General features: G+C 45.4%; 1 protein-coding gene across 1 annotated transcript in view; it reads left to right on the forward strand.

The window, feature by feature from the left end:
* LOC306979179 (uncharacterized protein) overlaps positions 1–16039 on the forward strand; it is a gene marked incomplete at its 3' end in the record, with an annotated part of 32640 nt that overhangs the window by 11988 nt on the left and 4613 nt on the right. Inside the window, exon 2 of the mRNA XM_079578034.1 lies at positions 10412–10703. Within this exon, the coding sequence (XP_079434160.1) occupies positions 10412–10703 (292 nt within the window). The remainder of the gene's footprint in view (positions 1–10411; positions 10704–16039) is intronic.

A 16039-nucleotide genomic window follows, 5' to 3' on the forward strand; every position in this document is an offset into this window, starting at 1 on the left:
CAGACTCGTCGATAGAGTGTAGCTTTTGGTTTGCCAAAAGGTGTAAGCCAGGGGTAGGCAACGTCAGGCCCGGGGGCCAAATCTGGCCCTCCAGCACAGAACCATTGGCCCTCAAGATGATTTTGAGGAAAAAACTTTACACAAATCAGAGGTACTTTAACCTTTGTAGAGTTCCCTCTTAACCCCTGCCTTAATCGAGCACATTTTCTCCAGTTTGGCGTTACCCAAATCTAAAAAGCCTCTCGACTTGAGCTTGCAGCCTATAGGAGCAACGCGTCATTTGAAAGCTAAGATCATCAAAACGTATCTATCTATATATGTATCTTTCTATGTATCTATCGATACGTTGTCTTCACTCTTTTGTTGCGTTTGTCACTTTTTTTGATGCGTGTTTGTTGAATTTTGTTGCTTTTTCATCATTTTTTTGTCGCTGGTCAAAGCTTTTTAGATTTGGGAAAGGTCGAACTGGCGAAATTGTGTTCACGTAAAGTGTTAAGTGCTGTAAAAATGTGAGAAATACGGTCAATTACTTAAAAATTAGGTCACCAAAATAGGTCATATATTATGCACAGCACTGGCATTTGCTTTACTTTTGGCTAAAATTGTCAAGTTCGGCCCTTGGTCTTTTTACAATGAAGAAAATCGGCCCTCGACCGAGCAGACTTGCTTACCCCTGGTGTAAGCCATAATGACGCTCTTTTATCTGGAGGGGGCGGTAGTGCGCTAAGTCAGTCCGTTAAGCAGCCGAAGAAGAAGCTCCGCCCCGTCACAAGTTCTACTGTTGTTTCCTGTCGTCCTGCTTCCTGTCAAGGCTGTTTCTTATTTCTGAAATACGTTTTTATATATTTCAGCATAACCCAAACACAGTAAGTTTAACCTTGTATTTCTCTCGGCGTCGACTCTGTTTCTGCTGTGGCTAAATCCTGATGCTAATGTGATGCTAACGGCTAACACGACATTAGCATTTAGCAAAACACCCGCAGCAGCGCGAAGTTTAACGGACTTTAACGAGTTTCTACTAAAGCAGCGCCCGCGAAGTTGACTTAAATGTGACAATGTGACGTTTAACGTGTAGCTCAGATTCGTTGTGTGACGTTTATGAGACGTTGTAAAGGTTTGGCCGACTGTAAATGCGAGTTCCTGCTCTTCAGGAAGTCGAGGGAGATGAGATTGTAGATAATTTGCACTGACGCAGGAGGGGGTTTTGGAGGCGGCCCTGAGGTTTTGATTAGTTCAATTTATGCACAAGAATCTCCTCCTAGTGTTGCTGGTAGGTTTGACTCGGGTAGGTTTGACTCAGCGTCAGTATCAAGTCGAAAGGTAAGTTTATTTTCAGCACTTCTTTCCACAGTTTGTCATCTTTGTTCATCTGCTTTCTCACATGTCGGTTTCTGTTCGAGTGTGATGCTCCAATGAACAGCTCGTCCTGCTCCTGTTCAATCTCATTCACACTTCTGTCAGTCCTTTTGTGATCAGAAGAGCACAGAAGGGCCACCGGTCCCGCCTCAACTGAGCTTTACCCAAATCTAAAAGCTAAAAAGAAAAGCATCAAAATAGCGAGGAAAAAGAGGATGAAAAGTCGACAAGAACGTGAGAAAAACACTATTAAAAAACAAAAATATGATAAAAATGTGGCGACTTGATGAAAAGTTTCCATCACTTTTGTAGGTCTTAGCTTTCAAATGAGGCGTTACATTGTTGCTCTCGAGTCGAGAAGCTTTTAGATTTGGGTAAAGCCCAGTATAAAAAAACATGAATCTAAAAGGAATTCCGTGGAGTATGGTGCACCACAAGGGTCACTTTTGGGACTAATATTATTTGTTATTTATATCAATGATTTTGCTTCTGTTTCTGCGACCACCTTTCCCGCTCTTTTTGCTGATGATGCCGATCAAAAAAAGAATAATAAAAAGCCGAACTGGGGAAAATGCACTCGTTAATGTTAAGGCAGGGGGTAAGAGGTTAAAATATGTATTTGTGGAAGTGCACGATTACGCTAATTTGGGCCAGGCTGGTCAGAGTCCAGGGATGTTTTTCAGTCCCAGTCCGGCCCCTGTTTGTGATAGTCCTTGGGCTTTTTAGACCTGCACACCCGAGCGTAGGGTTTTTTGCGTGAACATAGTTTACAAATGCGGGGCACTTGCCATATTCGTGTTTGTATCCGCATTTGCTGCAGTCTTTGCCTTCACTAGCTTTGGGTTTTCTTGATGGTTTAGCTTTTGCAACTTTATTTACACTAATGTCACTTTCCTCATTTAGAGCTTTCATGTGACTTTGTGTTGCTTCGTTGGCTCTGCAAATGTCAGCTGCTTTAGTAAAGGGTGAGGTCTGGCTCCCGCAGTGACCAAGCTCTAACCTGCGCATCATCCACTCCACATACAATACGACCTCTGATAAGGGAATCAGTGAGTTGCCCAAACTCGCAGTCTTTTGCCTTGTTCTTGAGGTCAGTAACGTCAATGCTTTCATTTTATTCCTTGAGCCCTCGTGAAAAACATATGTCTTAGATGCGTTATATTTTTTCTCGGCTCACAGTACGTACGGAACAACAGGAGCTAATGTCTACTTCTGAATGGGTGAGCGAGAACAGGTTAAAATTGAATGTATTAAAAACAAAGTGTATGATTTTAGGTTCACAACATGCAAATGGCAAATCACTAGAACAAGTGACAGAGATTAAACTGTTGGGAGTAACTTAAGATCAAACTCTGTCATGGACGACACATATAAATAACATTGTGACTAAAATGAGTAGGAACATCTCGTTAATAAGATGCAGTGCCCCTTATATGTCATTAGAAACAAGAAAACTTGTATTACAGTCTTTAGTTTTATGTCACTTGGACTATTGTCCCGCTGTGTGGTCCAGTGCTGCAAAAAACACCTTGACAGACTCCAGATAGCTCAGAATCGGGCTGCTAGACTTGCCCTGGGTTGTCCTTTTCGAACAAATATTATTGCTATGCATCAGAAACTCTCATGGATGAAAGTCAAGGACAGATTGGACTGTGGATCTGTGTTGTCTTTGCATAAAATCTGGACCCTACACAAACCCTTTTCTCCAAACTGCAGCCCACTTGTAACAGACATTGCTTTAGCACAAGACAAGCCTCTAATACTAATTTCACTTTGCCTCGGCCAAAATCTAATGCACTAAAAAGTGACTTTATATACCCGAGCCATCTCACACTGGAATATGCTGCCTCAGGAAATTAAGAGACTAAAATAAATATCTTTCTTTTAAAATAAATCTAAAGAAATATGTAATCAGTCAAATACAAATAAATAACCTGACTTAATGTTGCTTTGAGTATTGTAATACACCTTGTTTTGTTTTTTTCTTACCTCAATTATTGAATTGAATGAGGAACTCTGCATTGTCGATGTGTGTTGTATAAATTACCCTTTGACTGTATGGGATTGGACCCCAGGAAGAATAGTCTTTGCGTAGGTAAAGACTAATGGGGATCCTTAAATAAAGAAATAAAGGAACTTTTCTTTTAGTGTCTGTAGGTCCTCTTCATCTTAATTGGAAGTCCATTGTGTTGAAAACCTTGATAGCTTCATCTCCGGCAACATGCAAAAAAGTCGCACATTGCACTTTCTGAGACTTCTCTGAGATACCGTTAGCCATCAGGTACAGTTCGAACTTCTGGATCCAAGTTTTCCAGTTTTCGGCCAGATCACCTTCTAGGCACAAACCCTTTGGTGGCTTTAGTTGCTCCATGATTTACTTCTGACACCATGTCATATAAGGATGGATAAAGATTAGAAAAGAGGACAGACATGGACGTGCTGGCTGGCGTCTTGTTTTTACTGCACACTTGCTCGAACCATTACATGCCTATAAATGTGTAGTTACAGATGCGACAGTGCCCCTAGTGGAGTCACTTAGTATTACACATTACAAAGGTGAATGTGCTCCTCAAAGCTCCCGGCGTCCAGCCAGCCTCAACCTGGAGCTTCTGTGATGCTAACGTTAGCGCGGCAGCTGCGGTCACGCTAACGCGCCAACATCTCATCACTCTGGAAACATGTGAAGAGAGGTCTCTGTGGAGGTCTCTGTAGGGGTCTCTGTAGGTGTCTCTGTAGAGGTCTCTGTGGAGGTCTCTGTAGGGGTCTCTGTAGGGGTCTCTGTGGAGGTCTCTGTGGAGGTCTCTGTAGGGGTCTCTGTAGGGGTCTCTGTGGAGGTCTCTGTAGGGGTCTCTGTAGGGGTCTCTGTAGAGGTCTCTGTAGGGGTCTCTGTAGGGGTCTCTGCGGAGGTCTCTGTAGAGGTCTCTGTAGGTGTCTCTGTGGAGGTCTCTGTGGAGGTCTCTGTAGAGGTCTCTGTAGAGGTCTCTGTAGGTGTCTCTGTGGAGGTCTCTCTGGAGGTCTCTGTAGAGGTCTCTGTGGAGGTCTCTGTGGAGGTCTCTGTAAGGGTCTCTGTAGGGGTCTCTGTGGAGGTCTCTGTGGAGGTCTCTGTAGAGGTCTCTGTAGGGGTCTCTGTGGAGGCCTCTGTGGAGGTCTCTGTAGAGGTCTCTGTAGAGGTCTCTGTAGGGGTCTCTGTAGAGGTCTCTGTAGAGGTCTCTGTGGAGGTCTCTGTGGAGGTCTCTGTAGAGGTCTCTGTGGAGGTCTCTGTGGAGGTCTCTGTGGAGGTCTCTGTAGAGGTCTCTGTGGAGGTCTCTGTGGAGGTCTCTGTAGAGGTCTCTGTGGAGGTCTCTGTGGAGGTCTCTGTAGAGGTCTCTGTGGAGGTCTCTGTAGGGGTCTCTGTGGAGGCCTCTGTGGAGGTCTCTGTAGAGGTCTCTGTGGAGGTCTCTGTGGAGGCCTCTGTGGAGGTCTCTGTAGAGGTCTCTGTAGGGGTCTCTGTAGAGGTCTCTGTAGAGGTCTCTGTGGAGGTCTCTGTAGAGGTCTCTGTGGAGGTCTCTGTGGAGGTCTCTGTAGAGGTCTCTGTGGAGGTCTCTGTAGGGGTCTCTGTGGAGGCCTCTGTGGAGGTCTCTGTAGAGGTCTCTGTGGAGGTCTCTGTGGAGGTCTCTGTGGAGGTCTCTGTGGAGGTCTCTGTAGAGGTCTCTGTGGAGGTCTCTGTGGAGGTCTCTGTGGAGGTCTCTGTAGAGGTCTCTGTGGAGGTCTCTGTGGAGGTCTCTGTGGAGGTCTCTGTAGGGGTCTCTGTGGAGGCCTCTGTGGAGGTCTCTGTAGAGGTCTCTGTGGAGGTCTCTGTAGAGGTCTCTGTGGAGGTCTCTGTGGAGGTCTCTGTGGAGGTCTCTGTAGGGGTCTCTGTGGAGGTGGCTTTCTAGGCTTAATAGTACTAGTACATGTTTTTGTGGTGGTTTTTATTTTCCCAAGTTCAGCCTTTAGTTCAGACTCAACAAACACATGTTCTATAAGTAGTTTGTTCTTGTGGCTCAGTCTGATGTTTCAGTCGTGTCTGATCTGCAGTCAGAGTCACACATGAGACGTGTGGTCAGAGCTGAACCTCATTATTTTCTCTGTCGTCTCTGTTTAGGCTGAACCTGTTTGTGACTCTGTCAAAATGTCCCAAACGCTGAGAGCTCTGGTGAACGAGCGTCTGGCTGCGGCGGCTGAGGAGATCTTTGTGCTGATCGAAAGAACGATCGCGGAGTATGAGGAGGAACTGTGTCGCTCCAAACAGGAGAACCAGAGGAAACAGCAGCTCCTGGACAAGGTTCTGAGCCCGAGGGTCCGACTGGTCAGAGGGAACGTCCAGATCCCAGCGAGTCCTGTCCCCGAGCTGAAGCAGGAAATCACAGGGACTCCACGGACTAAAGAGGAGCCGGAGGAACAGAGCATCAAACAGGAGGCGGAGCAGCTGCCAGTGTAGGCTCCGCCCCTTTAAGCACGTCACACAAACCTACTCTGGTTTTAAATATATTAATATTTAAATCCTTTTTCAGGTCTGTCCCAGAGTCCTGTGCTGTCTGTTTGAAGACTGAACAGTCCTCACTGCTTCAGCAAAGACAAACTGAGCACCGAGAGGAAACGCAGGGAGAGGAAACGCAGGGAGAGGAAACTGAGGGAGAGGAAACTGAGGGAGAGGAAACGCAGGGAGAGGAAACGCAGGGAGAGGAAACGCAGGGAGAGGAAACGCAGGGAGAGGAAACGCAGGGAGAGGACACGCAGGGAGAGGACACGCAGGGAGAGGACATCAGCTCAGAGACACATGAGGGACACACTGAGAACTCGTCTGACACTGACGATGACGACGACGACTGGGAACCGCCCAGCCTTCCAACTGCAAAACGCACAGGTCTGTTCAACAAACACAAGTCTGCACCTCAGACCAGTGTGAAGGACGGGGAGACTTCGGGAGCTAAGAGGAAGAAGCACCAGTGCTCTGTTTGTAACAAGAAATGTGGGTCTAAATATGATTTACTGAGACACACAAGGATTCACACAGGAGAGAAACCTTACAGCTGCTCAGTTTGTAAGAAGACTTTTACCCGAAAAAGTAATCTCGATGCACACAAAAGAGCACACACTGGAGAGAAGCCCTACAGCTGCTCATTATGTGAAAAGTCATTTGCTCAAATATCAGCTTTAGGATATCATAGAAAAACACACACTGGAGAGAAACCATACGAGTGTTCAGTTTGTAAGAAAACATTTTTCCAAAGTGGTGGTTTAGCTGCACATATGAGAACACACACTGGAAACAAACCTTTCAGATGTACAGTCTGTCACAGGGCATTTTGCCAAAATTCTCATCTCAAATCCCACCTCAGGGTCCACAGAGGGAAGAGTGTCTGAAGACGAGTCAGAGTTATTTTCCAAATGACTTTGTTTCACATGTTTCTGTTAAAGGATCTGTATCTGCTATTGTAGCCAAAGTGAAGTATAGGCATTTTTATGATATATTGTACCTCTACCACTATACAGCAATATGTTTGTGAGAAATATAAGTATTTTCTGGAGGTATTTTTCAAACCCGGAAGACAAGACGCTTCGATTCAGTTAGCTCCGCCCCCTCTCTCCGAGCTAATCCGCCAATGCAACATGAGCAGTAAAATAAATATACATATCACAGCAATAAGTGAAGTTACTTCACAATACAGATATAAGGAGTTCACATCTGCAACACAGCTTCATAAATGGCAAACTAACACGCTAACAACACACAAGCTAACACACATGCTAACACACACACTAACACACACGCTAACACACACACTAACACACACGCTAACACACACGCTAACACACACACTAACACACACGCTAACACACATGCTAACACACACGCTAACACACACGCTAACACACACGGTAACACACACACTAACACACACGCTAACACACATGCTAACACACACGCTAACACACACGCTAACACACACGCTAACACACACGCTAACACACACGCTAACACACATGCTAACACACACGCTAACACACAGGCTAACACACACGCTAACACACGTGCTAATACACGCTAACACACGCTAACACACACACGCTAACACATACACGCTAACACACACACGCTAACACATACGCTAACACACATACGCTAACACACAAGCTAACACGCTAACACACACACGCTAACACACACACTAACACACACGCTAACACACACGGTAACACACACACTAACACACACGCTAACACACATGCTAACACACACGCTAACACACACGCTAACACACACGCTAACACACACGCTAACACACACGCTAACACACATGCTAACACACACGCTAACACACAGGCTAACACACACGCTAACACACGTGCTAATACACGCTAACACACACACGCTAACACACACACGCTAACACATACACGCTAACACACACACGCTAACACATACGCTAACACACAAGCTAACACGCTAACACACACACGCTAACACACACGCTAACACACATACGCTAACACACACGCTAACACACGCTAACACGTGTTTGGATTGACTCACTGCTCTGTCAAAAGAATGAAGATTTATTTTGTTATTAATTTACTTTTGTCCAAATGTTTTATTCACAAATGTAAATATTCTGAGCAGAAACAGAACTTTACACATTGTTGTGATGATATTCTCTCATACATGATTTTGGAAGGTTCTGAAAACTATCAGTATTTGCTCAAAACACAATACATTTTTAACTGTATTATTGTACAATAATAATAAAACGTTTTTTACGTGGGAATCAAGTATTTTTTATTTCAAAATAAAAACGGTCTTTTATCACTGATTAGCTGAGCTCAGTTTATCATTTAAATGTGTCGTTAGCAAAAAAAAATCACGTACATTTACTTTTTGCTAACGTTGATGTCAAGCATTTCACTCGCAATGTTGCTACGACGACGACGACAGCTCACAATGAACTAAAACAGTAGCAGAGTTTAACTAAAAAGCTCCACATCAGCTGATTTCCAGGTGCGGAACTTCCTCAGACTTTTCCCCACGTGCGCGTTCACGTCAATTTTCCTTCTGGGGAAGTCTTTCCCAAGGACCACTGAACGCACCATGAAAACAAGCGCATGCGCGGTATCTACGGACCGTGTTCTGCGCATGCGCACATTGAAGACGCGTTTTACCTTCACATCGGCTAACGTGGCTAACGGGCTCTGCTTTGTCATGTGGGATTTAGTTCACGTAAGTTAAACGTTTCATCTCTTCCACGTGACACATGATAGTTTTTATAAAAAGGCTTTTATCAAACTTTAAAGACTTCACGAGCGCAGTTACTTTACAGGGAGATTTGATAAAGTTTGAATCTCTCCGAAGTAGCGGCTAATCGGCTTTAGCTTCACAGGACCTGTCTGTGTTTCATCGTGTTTAATAAAGCTTTGAGACACGTGACGGTTTCATGGTGACTTCAATCAAACGCGCTCGGAAATGAAGCTAAAATGTGAAATGAGCTGTGAGTTGTTGGTGAATGTGAACCTGCGACTCAGGCCTCGGTTTCCCTGTTTGTCTCAGAGGCTCAGAAACAACAACTTTACTGGAAACACCACTTCGGGTTCTGTCTGTTTGCATTTGCACGTTTTTCACGTAATCCCGGTGAAGAGATGGAACAAACAGAAGAGAAGGAGGTGGACGTGAAGACGGTCTTGTTGTCGTTTGCTGCTCAAAGTTTCTCACATTTTTCCCCCCTCCTGCTAATGCACGCGTGGAAGAGATAAACCTTAGAGCCGACACCATTCAGCTGCTCAGCTCCACTTTCTGTCCACTGTCATTAGTTTTGTTTACTCTGTTCACTGACACAACTGAAAACAGACTGATTAAACCAAACTCCAATGTTTAAATGAACTAAAGGAGCTGAAATATAAAATTATGTTTTAACACGTACGACCAATGGAAATATGTTAAATCAATGTTTACTGAAATTTTGATGAAAGAATCTTGAATATTTAAAAGGTTCTGGTCATTTCTCTCTTTAGGCCACACTGAGGGGGCGTGGTGTTAGTCTGAGGGGGCGTGGTGTCAGTCTGAGGGGGCGTGGTGTTAGTCTGAGGGGGCGTGGTGTCAGTCTGAGGGGGCGTGGTGTTAGTCTGAGGGGGCGTGGTGTTAGTCTGAGGGGGCGTGGTGTTAGTCTGAGGTAGAGGTTAGATTTTAGGCCCGAGCCCGGCCGGGTTCGGGCCGAGATATCATGCATGAGAGTCGGGGTCGGGTCAGGTTTTAATTGTTTATTTTTTTTGTTTATTTTTTTTATCTCGAATAAGATACACGCATCACCTTTTTAGTTTCATTAATACGAAATCTGATCATAACCTTCTTTAAAATGGACGAATAGTTTGCTTCTCTTGTGGAAAGACATAAACTTTAGTAACAACTGTTATTAAGCAGCGCGAGCAGAGCACACGTGGCCCCGCCCCCGCCCGCAGCATCACTCACTCTGCAGCACTCCACGCACGGGCCGTCCGCTCTGGTCTTCTGCAGACCTTTTGGGCAGAGCTGCATGTGTGCGCGAGCCCATCCCCCCTCCCCCACCCCCGCCGCGAGGCGCCGCCCTTCTGGCAGCAATAAAATGAAAAAATAACGTAGGGTTTATTTCGGGCTCGGGTCGGGTCGGGCTGAAGTTTTTGGGCCCGATCTAATCTCTAGTCTGAGGGGGTGTTTCGTGCCTGTCTTTTCCACTGGCTCTGGAGGGCTGTGTGTCGTGACCCGGGTCATGTGACGTTTGAGCCTCAGTGTTTTCTCTGTTTAGGCTGAAGTCGTCTCCACCGGTTTGTGACTTTGTAAAAATGTCTCTCGGACAAACGCTGAAGATGGAGCTGGTCCAGATCCCAGAGAGTCCTGACCCTGAGCTGAAGCAGGAACTTACAGAGACTCTGAGGATTAAAGAGGAGCCAGAGGAACCGAGCGTTAAACAGGAGGAGGAGCAGCTGCCAGTGTAGGCTCCGCCCCTTTAAACACGTCACACAAACTGACTCTGATTTTAAATATATTTATGTTTTAATCCTTTTTCAGGTCAGTCCCAGAGTCCAGGTCTGTCTGTGTGAAGACTGAAGAGTCCTCACTGCTCCAGCAAAGACAAACTGAGCACCGAGAGGAAGCGCAGGGAGAGGACATCAGCTCAGAGACACATGAGGGACACACTGAGCTCTCGTCTGACACTGACAATGACGACGACTGGGAACCGCCCAGCTTTCCAACTGCAAAAAGCACCGGCCTGTTCCCCAAATACACGTCTGCACCTCAGGCCAGTGTGACGGACGGAGACGAGGCCGGAGCCGATGTGGATGAGAAACACCAGTGCTCTGTTTGTAACAAGACATTTAGGTGTAAAAGGGAATTAGTTGCACATATTAGAATTCACACAGAGGAGAAACCGTACAGCTGTTCAGTCTGTGAGGAATCGTTCTCCCGGAAAGGTCTCAGAGATTCACACATGAAAGAACACAAGGGAGAAAAGCCTTTAGTTTGTCCAACCTGTAATAAAACATTTCCCATTAAATCTAAACTAGACAAACATGTCCGAACTCACACGGGAGAGAAACCTTACAGCTGCTCCACCTGCGGGAAAACATTCGGTCAAAAATCCAGTTTAGATGATCATCGAAAACGACACACAGGAGAGAAACCTTACAGATGCTCAGTCTGTGAGAAGCATTTCGGGGACAAAAGTACTTTAAACTCACACATGAGAACACACACGGGTGACAGACCTTTCAGCTGCTCCACGTGTGACAAATCCTTTAGCCGGAAAAGGAAATTAAATCTACACATGAGAACACACACCGGAGAGAAACCTTACAGCTGTACAGTCTGCAGCAGGACTTTTGCCCAGAAAGGTCACCTCGATTCCCACCTGAGGCTGCACACGGGGGAGAAACCTTACAGCTGCTCAACATGCGAGCAGACGTTCACCCGGAAAGGCTCCCTCGACTCGCATGTGAGAACACACACGGGAGAGAAGCCATACAGCTGTTCACTGTGCGAAAGAACATTTGCTGATCCGTCTTCTTTAGCGTATCATCGGAAAACACACACAGGAGAGAAACCTTTCGGCTGTTCAGTCTGTCACAAAGCGTTCATCACAAACTCCGCCCTGAAATCCCACATGCGGCTCCACAGAGGAGAGAGCGGGACTGTCCGAACCCGCCCCCTCCTCCCTCACCCCGCCCCCTCCGCCCTCACCCCGCCCCCTCCTCCCTCACCCCGCCCCCTAACACAGACTTAAAGGAGGAGGATTACTGAGAACTGCCGGAATGAAGCCAAAAAACACTCTGGGTATGGGCATGATATAGGCAGCGGTGGGAGGAAGTCACTAAATGCAAGTCTTGAGTAGCCTGGCTAACGCCAGACTAAAATCACAAGTGATATTTAGTCTTGGGACACAAATTCATTTCCTCGTAGGAGAGGTGTGGTTTACGGGGCGCTATGACTAGGTGTGTTTAAGATGCGAGGCGCCTCGCCTCGATTCCAGACGAGACCAGGCGGTGGCGTCAGAGGGCGGAGAAAGGCGCCTCTAATCAAGTCAGACACATCTCAGCCCCGAGAACAGAGAGGAGCCTCAGATCACGCAGCGTCTCGCGTTTGTTAGAAAGTTTGGGAATACAACTATTTTAAAAGTTTGTGAACACATTTCTGCTTCTCGCACTCACCAGACAGACGCCCCATCACTACAGCAAAAAAAAAACAGACTCTCCTCTTACAGTTTAGGATTAGAAAAATAAACTTATGCATATTTAAATGTAGGACATATGTTGAACACACGGGCACTTTCTGTCAAATATGAAGACTCTGAAGCATTTCTGCAGATTTAAGTAGATCTTGGTGATGAGAAAAGATGAGGCAGGGCAACACGTCTCCGATCTAAACACAACTCATATCCAATCATCTGTCAGTCATCTGTCAGTGTACGTGTTTACAGCACTTCACTTCCCACAATCCCTTTGGCCTTTGTAGTTCAGGCAGCCGAGCGAGGCAGAGCAGCTCGCCTCCCCAAGGCGCTCCAGCCGCCTCGGTCTCACGAGAATACGGGCACCGTCGCACAGGTGGCGTCAGAGCGATTCTGACCGACATGCACCGCTCGCCTGCAGCCGCCTGCAGCGCCTCGCTCATCTTAAACACACCTAATGTCTCTCATGCATCTGCACGAGGCCACAGCCAATCGTATCATCGTATCCGATGACGTATGACGTACCCGCTGTAAACTTTCGAGCTAAACTATTTAGAACAAGGTCTAAAGCTCGATCGAAAAATAGCGTCGCGTCTGCTGCTGTCATGTTTGATCCGTAAATAAACTTTTTTTTTTTTTTATCCGTAAATAAACATCTTGCCGTCCCTCCTCGCTCTGTGATTGGTTCCCAAATCCACGCGAAAATTTCGGCCGTGGTCCCCAGGCTGCTGTGCAGTTCCAAATGATTCGAGCGCACACAGCAGCCTGGCGTGAGCCGGGTTAAGTCTCGAGTCAAGTCCAAGTCAATTGGTCATGGGGTCAAGTCAAGTCTTGCTTTAGCCGCCAAGTCACCTCAAGTCACAAACGCCAGCGTGTCGACTTTTGTGTTTAATCTTGAAAACTACAAGTGTTTTCTCAAGACACCGTAATTTTGAACATGTAGGCTAAAATCAAACTTTTAAAAATTCATGGATTTGGATTTAAAGTCTAATTAAATAATGAATATTGAAACGCCACAACATTCAAAATATATGTATTATAAATAAACAGTCTATGTACAAAATTGCTGGGACAGCGGAAGGGGCCCGGGGGGCGACTTAAAAAATATGAAATATAGTATTTTAAACATGAGCTGCTTTTCCCTGCAGTCTGAAATATAAATATAAAATAATATTTTTATTTTTGTTAGTTTCTGGCAGGTTTTCTGTCAGTGGTTCCCCTGTACTGCCCCAGCCCTGTATACTCGGATTCGCCCCTGTAGCCTTCAGTCCCGCTGTCACTGGGCTGTGGCGGATGCGTAAAATTACCTCCAAATGCTGTAAACTTTGTGTGAATGAAGTAAAACATGGAAAAGCCCCGAGTTTCCTGTCATTAATCAGCTCTGACATGGAGGTTCTGGAGGCTCCGTCTGCCCTGTAGGTCCAGCCCATCGTTTCAAACGTTTTCCTGTAAATCTCCTCCTCTTCACTGTCTTTACAAAACTTTTAATGCACCAAAGAAACACGTGGTATTTCCTCCTGCCTTTTCACGCTGTATTGATCAGACGCTCTAAAACTGAACACGCATGTGGATAATCACCATAATGTAAACAAAGATGCGCTGCTTTTACAAAATGAATCCTGATCTTTCGACAGTTTGACTCAAATAAATAAAAACTATAAAGTCACAGAGTCATTGAGAGTCACTGGCCTCAAGTCCAAGTTAAGTCTCGAGTCACAAACAGCAAGTCCCAAGTCAAGTCAAGTCTTTTTGGAGCTTTGGTCAAGTAAGTCTCAAGTCCCGAAAATTGTGACTCGAGTCTCCCACCTCTGGATATAGGGCTTTTAACCTCTTAACTCCCGCCTGAACCGAGAGCATTTTCTCAAGTTCAGCTTTACCCAAATCCTGTAGGCCAGTGTAACACCTCATTTGAAAGACCTACAAAACTAAATGGATCTTTTTCCTCACATCAGTTTTTTTTTTTCATCACTTTTTCGATTTTTTTGTCACTTTTTTGCCAATTTTTAGTCAATTTTTGTCATTTTTTTGTACATTTTTTCTCACTTTTTTCACATTTTCATCTTTGTTTTCGTCTCAGTTTTCTTGCTATTTTCTCACCTTTTTTCCTTTTGGATTGGGGCAAAGCTGCAGAAAATGTGCTCGGTTCAGGTGGGAGGTAAGGGCCTTTAACAGCTGTGTGTTACACTGGAGAGCCGTCCCACAAGCAACATGCACCAAACAACCTCAGTTCCGCGTTTATTTAGGAGCAAGTTCATTCTGACAACTTTACCGTCACAAAGACTTTTATTCATGAGAAAGAAAGACTGAATATTTATAATAATAATTTTATAATGAGAGGAAACGCTTCACTTTTCAGTCTGAGTTATTTTATCGTGAAGAAGCTGAAAGATGTAATGTGAATATGACATGTTTATATATTGTGTAAAGTGTAAAAACTTTAGTATTGGTGACGTGGCTGTTACGACTGAGGAGGAAACTAATAATGGGTAAATCTTGTGGCTTGGATGAAATGTGGTTTTACTGCAGTTTTAACCCCTTAACTCCCACCTGAACCGAGCCACATTTTCTCCAGCTTTACCCCAATCCAAAAGCTTCTGGAAAAAAGGTGTAAAAATAGCAACAAAACTGAGACGAAAACAAGGATGAAAATGTGAAAAAAAGAGAGAAAAATGGACGAAAAAGTGACAAAAAATGGACAAAAATTGGACAAAAAAAGTGAGAACATTTTTACTAAAAATTGAGGAAAAAGTGATAAAAAATTGACCAAAAAAAATGCGAATAATTTGACGAAAAAGTGACAAAAAAGTCGCGAAAATTTGAGGAAAATGAGACGACTGCCCAACAAAAAAAGTGATGAAAAAAAATCTGATGACGTGAGGAAAAAGATCCATTTAGTTTTGTAGGTCTTAGCTTTCAAATGAGGCGTTACTCTGGCCTACAGGATTTGGGTAAAGCTGAACTGGAGAAAATGCTCTCGGTTCAGGCGGGAGTTAAGAGGTTGACACATGGTATATACAGTACATGCTGTGTCTTGTACTTGTACCTGCAGTGAAGGATAAAACAGGGGAAAGTCTTGACGCTTCCATCGGCCTGTGTCAGATCAGAGGTTTCTGAGCTCGTGCTCCTGGATCGAGTCGTCACCTCTGAGGAGCAGTTTGGTTTTCAAAGTCCTCCCTCCGTGATCCGGCCCTCAAACAATGCAGGTCAGACGGGGAAGTGCAGGGCGGGGCTTATTAACCCTTCCATGGACGATCCCTCCCGAACATTAAAGCTGTAAGAGCGGCTGCAGGACGGGTGAAAGACTTAAACCACCTGGTCGTCACGTCGCCCTGAGGCCTGAGCAACATGACGTCCAGTTTAACCCACAGAGTGAGATGATCGTGAGGACGAGAGAGCGGCTGGATCTCCCATGGTGCACCTGTCAGGAGGGACACTCGGTCACATGATCAGGAGGGACACTCGGTGACATTAGGTGTGTTCGAGATGAGCCAGACAGACCCAGTTTCACAGCCGACTGCAGACTCTCGGTGCCGTTTAGATTTCTGTTCTTGCTCCAGAGGCTCTGATGTCACGGGCACGTGGGGCACAGAAAGATGGTGAGACCCCGACGAGAGCAGCCGACTGGATCAGCCGCTGCATCTCTCCAGAGGCAACTGCAGCGGCTCCACGGCCCAGTGCATGATGGGAAAACACCCACCTGTCCTCACGCTCAGGTGATTGGATACGAGTCTGCTGTGATCAGAAACGTGCTCCTCGCCCCTTCCTCTCTCCTCTTTAGATCTGAACAAATAAACTATGACTGAAACTATTAAAGTGATGCATCGCCTCATGTTTGATGCTCTTACAGAACAAACTCATGATTTAAAAGGACGTGTTTTATCACAAACTTGAACAAACAAACGAATGGGAAAGTTTTCTCTGATGAAGAATGATGTCTCTGGAGTGAAGGAAACAGAGCAGGAGGTGAAGGACTT

Source organism: Gobius niger (genome assembly GCF_951799975.1).
Source record: "Gobius niger genome assembly, chromosome: 1".
Lineage (NCBI taxonomy): Eukaryota > Metazoa > Chordata > Actinopteri > Gobiiformes > Gobiidae > Gobius > Gobius niger.